This window comes from Monodon monoceros, unplaced genomic scaffold, assembly GCF_005190385.1.
Source record: "Monodon monoceros isolate NGI ecotype Baffin Bay Population unplaced genomic scaffold, NGI_Narwhal_1 Super_Scaffold_18, whole genome shotgun sequence".
NCBI classification, from domain to species: Eukaryota; Metazoa; Chordata; class Mammalia; order Artiodactyla; family Monodontidae; genus Monodon; species Monodon monoceros.
Genome location: NW_021703774.1, coordinates 160,535,743 through 160,545,820, shown reverse-complemented (window position 1 = coordinate 160,545,820; position 10,078 = coordinate 160,535,743). Strand labels below are relative to the sequence as shown.

The following is a 10,078-nucleotide window of genomic DNA, read 5'->3' as shown; positions in this document are numbered from 1 at the left end:
TCCTGGAGACCCTATGACACAGCGGGAATCTCGCCTGTGGGGGAATCTTCCCCTGGTGGGGAAGCCTATCCGAAACCCACAGGGATGGGAACGGCGACCCCTGCTGGAAGTTGGCCGACTATTATGATTTACTAATACTACTACTGTTGTGACTATAACCTGGGCCTCTTGTACCCCCAAAGGGCAGTACCCTTTCCCACCTGATGCTACCTCTCTTAACTCTCGGGGGGGTACCTTGCACATTGGGGGATCCTCTGGGACTGCAGGAAGAAAGACCATCAGGAGGGTCCCAGTTCCCCAGGCTCTCTGCCAGTTCTTCCCTGCCGGCAGTCCTTGTAGGACCTCTACCCCTTCACCGAGCTTGGTGCCTCCTTAGCCATTTGTCCTCTGTGATGACTGGTCCTGACACACAGGGGGACATCTTGCTTGTGGGTCATGAGTGGACACTGATATCCTTGTGTTCCTGCCTCTCCCACAGGGAGCTCAGATCCTGGCATGTACAGAGGGAGGAGTATGCCGCACCTGACCACGGCAGGGAGTACCAGCTGAGGGAGCACGTAGGAACTGTGAGACAAGAATGTTGCGACAAGCAGCAGACAGGCATCTGGGCAGGTGCTGGAACATCTGTTCGGAAAAGAGGGCAGTGTGTCCTGTGCTTGGCAGCACGGTCTGCACCTTGTAGCGACCTGGAAGGCTGGACTGTCCATCGGCGAGCTGAGATGGTGGGGCTGGTCCCAGATAGGTCCCAAACGGAGTGGAACTCAAACCCAGCCAGAGTAGATGGCTGCAGGCACCCACCCCACGCGGTGGGCAGCATAGTCTCTTCCTGGCTGTGTTCCCTGAACTGCCAGGTGGAGTGGGGTGTGAAGTCTGGCAAATACATGGTGACCTCCCCCTCCACTATTGAAGCTCAGGAGGCCTCAACTCATCATAGAGAAAATCCTTTAATTGCTCTGCCCCTGCCCCCTCCCCAGGGCAGTCCTGGCACCACTGCTCAGGCTGGCTGCCCTTGCCTTCCCCGGGATGCTGAGGACACATTGACCTTGTCCACGTCCCAGTCTATCTGCCTCTCTGATGGGGCCACCACAAGATCTAGTGCCCCTGGTGCCATCGGGCAAGGCAGGCAAGAGACGCCAGGGGCAGGTGGGTGTGAGCAAGGCTGCAGGGCCGTGGTGCATGCAGCCGATGGTGCAGCTTCAGGTGGACGTGCTGCGTGAAGCGACTTGGGCAGACACCGCACTGGAAGGGCCGGGCCCCTGAGTGCAGGCGCAGGTGAGTCGAGGTTGCTGGAGCTGCTGAAGCGTTTGCGGCACATCTGATGGGAATGGGCACTGGCGTCAGCTCTGCGCACCTGGTTGACCCAGGATCTCTGCTCCCCCTCCCCATCTTGAAAATACCCCCCTACGACCTCCCTGTAATGCAGGCCTGGAAGCTTTCCCCCCATGATTCCTCCCTGGGACCCACAGTGTCTGGCAGATTGTAGCCAGTCAGACTGGGTTAGTATCTTGGTTCTTTCACTCCCTGCATGACCTTGTATAGGTGACTTCCCCTCTCTGATCCTTGCTCTCCTTATTGGTAACATGAGAGTATTAATACCTAACCTCATAGGTATGGTGGACTGAATGAGATAATCACATAGAACCCTTATGCGTGGGGCTGCATCTTCAGTGGGCGTAATTAACATTTACTGGGAGCTGCTACATGCCAGGAACTGGTCTCGTGTACTAGTCTTCTCCAGGACTCTGGAGAAGCAGGACTAAGTACTACTCCTATATTACAATGAAAACGCAGAGGCTCAGAGAAGTGAAGCCACTAGCCAAAGCTCACACAGCAAGTTGGAGGCAGAGCTAGGATTTGAACCCAGGTAGCCCGGACTATAACCACTATGCTGCTTTTATTTCTGCCTCTTTAAAACAGGGAAAGAGTCTGGGCCCTTCTGACCTCCCAAGGGACATGGTGAGGCTCAAAGAGGGAGGGAGCTAACATTGAGCTGATGTTATAAGTAGTGTTTATATACTTTGCACACACTATAGCATTAACTCCTCCAACTATGCTGGGAAGTAGGCAATGGGTATCCCCAGGACTCCTAACTTCATTCTTCTCCCCCCCACAGACATACATCTCTTTTCTCCCCTCCAGGCCCAGGGGGTGACCTCCAATATCACGTCCTGGCCCTTCCCTTCCACCTCCCTCTTTCCCCCAACCCTTGCCTCCTGTCCTGTCTCCACTTGCTCAGGATGGTTGGGGAATGGAGGCCATGGGTGCCATCCCCCAGGGGCCTAGAATTTTTCCGCAGCCTGCAGGAGTACAGGGGAGGGGGAGGATGGTCTCACCGGGCACTTGTGGGGCCGCTCCCCAGTATGCACCAGGTGGTGCTTCTGCAGGTGGGCGAGCTGGGTGAAGCTCTTCTGGCACAGGGCACACTGGAACGGGCGCTCCCCACTGTGCACACGCAGATGGACCTGAGCCAGGTGTGGGAGAAATGCTGCCAACTGCCCAGAGCCCTCCAGCAGAGCCGGGGATCCTCTTCAAATCTCTACCCACATCCCCATAGGGCCCCCTTTTGGCATCAAGGCCTCTCAATCCCCCTGCATCTGTATCACCTCCCTGAAGGCCAATCTACCATTCCCCAGGATCCCCTCTCTCTCTCTGCTGCCCTGCAAGAGGGGAGATGGCTGTGGTTAGCAGGCCAGGTGAGGGGTACCCCGTGTGTGTGTGTGTGTGCGTGTGTGTGTGTGTGTGTGTGTGTGTGTGTGTATCTTGTGCAGTGCTTCTCGAAGTATGGTCCACAGACCCGCAGCATCAGCATCACCCGGGAGGGTGTTAGAAATGCAGATTCTCAGGCCCCACCCCAGACCAGCTGAATTAAAATCTCTGGGGCTGAGCCTAGGAATATGCATGTTTACTAGCTCTCCAGGTGGTTTGAGGCTCGTTAAAGTTTAAGAATTCATGCCCTAGAGGGTGCAGAAGGGCTGTTCTCCAATAACTGTAACTTTTCCTCAACTTCAGCAGGTGCCAACTCGCGCCTAGCTTCCGGTCTTTGCTGATACACAGAGATGTGCCCATGGTTGCCCCCTGCTGGACGATGCCTATAATGATGCTTACGGCACAGCGCTGATGTGCAGGATCCCACATGAAAAAGGCTGGTTGTCAGGTCTGTTGTCTAGACTCACTAAAATCTACCCGTTCCCCCACCTGAACTTCAAATAAGTAAACAAGAGGAGGCTTAACTGGGAATCAGAGAGGATGGTTGTTCAAGAAAGGGCTTTGCCCTAGATGTTGAGAGACTGAGATCAAGACCTGACTGCACCATTAAATCAAGGCAACCTTGGGCAAATCTTTTCTCAGTTTCCCTATTTTTAACTTAAATGAGAGGATCTCATAGACAGTCTTTTAGTGTGGAGAGGACTCCTCTCTACGGATGTGAAACTGAGGGGCCAAATGAACCAGCCAAGGTCATAGGCCCTAGAGGTTGCCCAGGAGTTCCTTCTGGCTGTAAGGTCCTTGATTCTAGAAGCAGGATGGGAGGGGGGTCATTGAAGGATGCTGAGGGGAGCCATGGAGCCCAGAAGCAGATACCTTGAGGTTGGAGAGCTGCCCAAAGCTCTTGCTGCACACGTTGCACTCATACAGGGTTTTGCCATTCTTTTTCTTCAGCAGATAAGGCAGTGCCGAAGAGCCCGCCTGGGAGCCCGGCGGGGCCGACTTTGCTGGAACCGCCCGGCCAGCATGCTCCAGCCCTGTGGAGTTGGTCCTGGCAGCTGCAGAGCCTGGATTCCGGGCCTGGGAGGGTTGGGTTTGGCCAGAGGCTTGAGAGGCCCCTGCGTAGGGGTGCAGGGTCTCCCCCTGGGTGCTGGAGTGCCCGGCCTCATAGACATTCATCAGCAAGGTGGGCACAGCCATGGTGGTGTAGGAGGTGTTCTGGGGCAGCATGAAGAGGGAGGGACACTGCACAGAAGGTAGGCCCCCACAGGTGACCAGGTAAGGTGAGGGGAGGAGAAGTGGGTACACAGGATAGAACGGGCAGAGGTGGGATGGGAGTTCTTTGGAAATGGGGGTGGGTGGGGGCCAGGAGCAGAAAGCCAAGGGGCTGGGGCTCTTTTTTTCTTGCCAAGGGTTTGGGAAAGAGCTGTTGTGAGGAGAGAAGGATGGGCCGGGGGACCCCTCGCCAGCTCTTTCCCGCTGGCTTCCCATCTTGTCCCTGCTCAGAGGGTACTTGGCTGTGAGTTTCTCGCCATTGGAGGAGCCGGCAGGCCGCCCTGGTGGCTGGTGCCCTGAGCAGGAAAGGGAAGATGGTCAGGGCCGCACAGACTTGGGTAAAGTTCTGCTCTGCATCAACCTGCCTGGCTCAGAGCTGAGAGAGGGCTCTAGCCTGCACGGCACCTCCCCTCTCTGGGCTTTCCTGGTCTGCAGTTGCCCTTGCCAATAAAAGAGGCTAGAATTTGTGCAGCGCATAATAATTTCAGAGAGTGAAAGCGGTTCAAGAAACCTATTAGACGTACAGGTGGAGAAGTCAAGTGGGCAGTTGGGTGAATTGGTTTGGAGATTAACAGAGCAGCCTGAGCTGGAGACATAAATCTGGGTGCCATGGGCCCAAATGAGATCCCATAAAAGGTGGTCCTAGATCTGCTGTGTCCAAAATGGTAGCCACCAGACACATTTAAATTGATTAAAATAAGTACAGTAAAAACTTCAGTTCCTCACTTGCACTAGCCACACTTAAAAGGCTCAGTAGGTATGGTATCAGACAGCACAAGTACAGAGCATTTCCATTATTGCAGGAAGTTCTATCAAACTGCTACTCTAGATAAAGAGAACAGGAGAGAAGGGGGGAAAGAAGAGAGAGGAGAGGAGAAGAGAGGAGATGGGAACATGGGAGGAGAGGGGAGGGGAGGGATGAGGCGGCGGCTCTGGACTGAGTTCCTGAGCAGGGGAAGACTTAGGAGGTACGTAATGGAGAGCAAGCAAGGGAGACTGAGGTGCAACAGCCAATGAGGTAGGAGTTAAACTGGGAGTGATATAAAGTAAAATATTAAATATGTATAAAGATTAAAAAGTAGACTGTCTGCTTGGATCCTCATTTATTCACTCAACCAGCTTTACTGAGCTGCTTTACTCTGTGCTGGGGAAATAAAGGACACAGCAGCATGGTCCCTGCCCTCCAGGTCGAGTTGCATAAGGAAATGGGGTATCGTAAGCAATAAACATAGAACATAGGTTAGTGAGATTGTACTTTTGTGGAAGAAGAAACTGGCCTCCATGATGTCATAGAGCCAGAAAGGGCAGAACCATGACTCCACCCACGACTCCCTGACTCCCAGTCAGGGCTCCTGTCTTATAAAATAGGCCCCTCTAGCTCAAACACTCTAGGCAGACAAAGCGCCACTCTCAACCGCCGGGAATAGCTGCGCCTACACCAGATCCCATACCCACGCCTGAGAAAACCACTGCCCACCTCCTCTGCTCACCTCTGCTCACGTGTCACCACCTGAGAGCCCCTCACACCCCCAGGCAGAGCTCCAGCTCAGAATGTGGCAGTAACACGTGCTTGAGGCACTGTCCTCATGAGTGACACTGGGTCCGCAATGTCTCTCATCCCCAAACCTAACAGTGCTTCCCACCTCCAGCCTCCACCAAGGTGCAGCCCCGTGCCCTGGGCTTACTTGTGCTCGAGGCATCCTCTCTGAGACCCTGCGGGGCTGTGCCCGGGGGTGCCGACTTCAGGGTGCACAGGTATACGTCCGGGCCCTGAGGGCAGGCCAGCAGGGAAGACCTGGCCAGTGCCAGTGGCAAGGGGCACAGCCAGCTGGCACAGGACGGGCCATGGGCATCCACTGTGTCTGGAAGTGGCCTGAAGCCTGGCAAGACCTGGAAGACAGGGGGAAGGGGCTTGGGGGCCAGGGACTGGGAGTCCCCTGGGGTAGTCCCTTGGGATGGTTCCACTCCTAGTTTGGTTTCCAAAGGGGGAGGAGAAGCTAAGACCAACCCCCAACCTACACCCGCCTCCACCATGTCTGTCACTCAAATGGCTTCCCCTTCCCTCATCCGCGTTCCCAAGGGACTCACACGTCCACCCCCAGGGTTACCCTCCCCCTGCCCCAGAACCCCTCACTCAGCCCTGCTCTTCCTCCTCCCCTTCCTTCCTGACCACCCTCAGACTATCTACCTGAATGGAGCCAAGGTGAACGTAGAGAAAATCCTCATCAAAGACTGTGTACCCCACAGGAGGGCCCTGAGCCTCCTCCCTCTAAGGCCCGGGCCACGGTCACACAGCCAAGCTTCCTGCATGGCCCTGTCCCTTCTCATGCCTCACAGGAGAGTCGGGCCCCTGGGGCACGGGAGAGGGTCTCTGGCACTTCCAAAGGCACATTCCCATGATGTGCCGGGGTACGGGTGCTCAGGACCAGGGGAATCTAGGTCCCTTCAGATTTTCCCCCTACTTCTTCCTAACATCCCCTCCTTCCAGAAGCAGCCTGGCCTCAAAATTGGGGATGGGACCGCATCTTACCTGATCGCCTTGGCAGAGCTGGAAGTCCGAGTGGGGGGACAGGGAGTCTCCTGTGCTCCCCAGGGGCTTAGTCTTGTGGCAACAACCCAACTCTGGAGCGGGTTCCCCCTTCATGACCCCACTACCTGCTGGGAAGACAGGTCAGTCACAGGTGAGCAGTGAAGGTCCTCCAAATAAGAGTCTGTCTTCGAGGACTGGCTCTCCCAGGAAACCACTGTGTGACCTTGAGTCAGTCACTGCCCCTCCTGGCCTCAGTTTCCCTATCTGCAAACTGGGAGGGTTGGATTGGCTGATGTGAAAGGACTGTCTCAGCGATGACATGAAAGCCAATGATGCTTTCCTGGTAGGGGCAAGAAGAGGATTGAATGGAGACTGGCCAATCAGAGGCAAAGAGCACAGCTGGCCTGAATCCCATCCCTGGGGAAGAGAGGAGAGAGGAAGGTCCTCATGGAGGTACTTCCAGGTAAGCTCAGAGATCTGAGGAAACATTCCAGACCTCCTCAGGGCCACAGGGAATTGAGAAGCTATTCCAAGACTCTACCAACCACAGGCTCCTCACTGAGGGGTGCCCCTGTCCCCCAGCTCATCCACACAACTTTTCTGGGCCTCTGAGGAAGCCCCAGTGTCCTGCCACCCAGACTTTCCGGGCTCAGCTTCCTCAGCAGGGGTGGTCTGAGCAAGCGGACCCAGAGTCCCCTGGTCCTGACTGGCCTGACAGGAGGCTGCCCTGTGCCAGCTCTCTGCTCGGCTAGCGCCTCACTTCTCTGCTGCTTTCACTGAGGCCCGCGCAGCCCAGGGACCACGCAGCTCGGCAAGTGTCCCGAGGCCCTTCCCTTTCCCCCCCGTAACCCTCCTTAACCCCTGGTGCCCCTCAGAGCCTGGCACCCTCACGCGGGTGTCTCATTCCTCCAAAACCCGGTCTCCTCTCCCTCTTCCCTGACTCCTCCCAACCTGCGCCAGGTCTCAGAACACCCTAGAAGGAGAGGCGGCCTGGGTGAGGCTCTTCACTTGGCTCGGCAGAAGTCCCTTCTGGCTGGGGAAGGAAGCAGGTGGGCAGGTGGGCCACCAGCCTCTGTCTGTGTTTGCGGCCCCCGTGGGTGTGAGAGGTGACAGGAAGGCGCTACATTTGAAGTTGCCACAAATAGGAAGGGGGGGCAGGCAAGCAGGCGGGGGCCCTATGGGACCTGACAAGGGCGAGCCGCCCACCTGCCTTTACCTACCTGAGACAACACTGCCAGAGCTTGGGGCCACAGTAAACTTCAGTGTGCGGGCTGGGATGGAGTGGGGTGTGGTTAACTCTGGTTCTCAGAGAACTCAGATGGCTGAGCAGGAGGGGGACAGAGCAGGGCTCAGAGGCTGGAGCTGGGGTCCTTCCAGGGATGCGGGCCCAATGGGGACAGAGACGGGCAATGATGTTGACAGGGAAGACAGTGACGGTGGTGGCAGGGACAGAAACAGGCAGAGACAAGAGCAGGCAACATAGGGTGAGGCAGGGGAGAAAGCAGGAATCCGACCTCACACAGCAGGCGCCTAGGAGGCAACGAGTACATCTTCCTCCTCTTTGTCCCATCTCTGATTTCTCGGTTCTGGGGAATCCTTTCTCTAATTTAGATAGAATGCTGAGGGACCCCCCCCCCCGGCAAGAGATAATTCAAAGACACAGTAAAATGCTTGTAAGGCATGACTAGATATCAAAAGGGAGACCCTTTAGGCCAGAAACAGCTTTAGGCTGAGCAATTTCATCGTTCCTGTGAGCAGGAGAAGGTGCATCACCCCCCGGCCTCACACAAATTCTGCCCGGTTGGTGTGTCCGCAGTGTCTGGCCCAGTGTGGCAGCCCCATCCAGGCCTCAAACTCCACCTGGCCATGCCACCCAGGTGGCATGGAATGCACAGGGACATCTCGAACTCTCCATTGTAGGCAAGGGGCATATTACTCTACCAGCTCAACCCCTGGTCAGTACTCACTTCCGCTCTGGCCCCCGTCACTTCCTGTCATAATCATTTGCCCATAAAACTGACCCCTACATGTCTGTGTGTATCTCAAGGTCAGGGACCACTCTTTACTTATTCTTGTTTCCCATGTAGATATTTGCCAGGTTTTTTGGGTGCCCAGCATCTGGAACTTTCTCCCACATGAGTCTGGAGGGAGGCAGAAGGCACATTCCACTATAAAAGCCAAAATGGCCACATGCTGAATTCCTACCTCCTTGCTCCAACACGTGATGCAGGCACATGACATGGACCAGACTGACCAGATGTGCCCATCCAGACTGTGATCAGAAGCCAGTGGCCCTGGGGCTTCCCTGCTGGTGCAGTGGTTAAGAATCCGCCTGCCAATGCAGGGGACATGAGTTCGAGCCCTGGTCAGAGAAGATCCCACATGCCGTGGAGCAACTAAGCCCGAGCACCACAACTACTGAGCCTACGCTCTAGAGCCTGCGAGCCACGACTACTGAGCCCGTGTGCCACAACTACTGAAGCCCGCCCGCCTAGAGCCCGTGCTCTGCAACAAGAGAAGCCACTGCAATGGGAAGCCCATGCACCGCAACGAAGAGTAGCCCCCGCTCGCCGCAACTAGAGAAAGCCCGCGCACAGCAACAAAGACCCAATGCAGCCAAAAATAAACTAAATAAATTAAAATTTTCTTTTAAATTAAAGAAAAAGAAAAAGAAGCCAGTGGCCTTGAGGTGGCAGGTTGGTGGAGCCCACTCTGTACGTAGATGGTGATGCCAGCCTCCAGGACAGCAGAGGGAAGAAAGGGGTTCAGAGGGTGTCACCAGTCCTCTCAGGGCTGGTACTGGGGGTGTGGTCCTGGCCCTGCTTTCCAAGCCTGGCTCTGCAGCCTTCCCAAACCTTCTCTGAGCTTCCCCAGCATCTTTTTTTTTTTGCGGTACGCGTGCCTCTCACTGCTGTGGCCTCTCCTGTTGCGGAGCACAGGCTCCGGACGCGCAGGCTCAGCGGCCATGGCTCACGGGCCCAGCCGCTCCGCGGCATGTGGGATCTTCCCAGACCGGGGCATGAACCCGTGTCCCCTGCATCGACAGGCAGACTCTCAACCACTGCACCACCAGGGAAGCCCCCCCCAGCATCTTTTAAGTGAATTCTTCCTTTCGCTCTCTCTTCTTCTTTTTTTTGTCCTTTGCTCACACTGCATGGTTTGTGTTCCTTGACCAGGGATTGAACCTGGGCTCTCAGCAGTGAGAGCACAGAATCCTAACTACTGGACCAACAGGGAATTCCCTCCTTCTCTCCTTAAATCCTCCTGAAATGGTTTCTGTAGGTTACAACCAAGAATCCTGCACTATACATGTCCAGAATAGATGAAGCGCCAGGCTCAGGTTGGAATACTCCGAGGATTAGGGTAGATAGCTACATTTACAGTTACTATGTGCCTGGCACTGTGCTAGGGGCTTCATAAACATTATCTTATTTAATCTTCACAATAAGCCTGTGCAGTTGGTTTTATTATCCCCATGATGATGGAACAGAAGCTCAGAGAGAGTAAGCAACTCACTCAGAGTCACACAGCAAATAGCCAAGAGCTCTCTAGTGCCAACCCTCAGATTCC

At 55.3% G+C, this 10,078-nt stretch overlaps 1 protein-coding gene across 1 annotated transcript; it reads right to left on the bottom strand.

Moving 5' to 3' along the window:
* Positions 1-931: 931 nt before the first annotated feature.
* ZNF683 (zinc finger protein 683) lies at positions 932-7,491 on the bottom strand. The gene is given in 9 exon segments (XM_029227165.1): positions 932-1,021; positions 1,024-1,098; positions 1,101-1,279; positions 1,281-1,315; positions 2,334-2,462; positions 3,580-4,274; positions 5,664-5,868; positions 6,509-6,848; positions 7,460-7,491. Coding segments are annotated over 8 exon segments (1,509 nt in total). The 5' UTR covers positions 6,623-6,848; positions 7,460-7,491; the 3' UTR covers positions 932-944.
* Between the last annotated feature and the right edge of the window lie 2,587 nt (positions 7,492-10,078).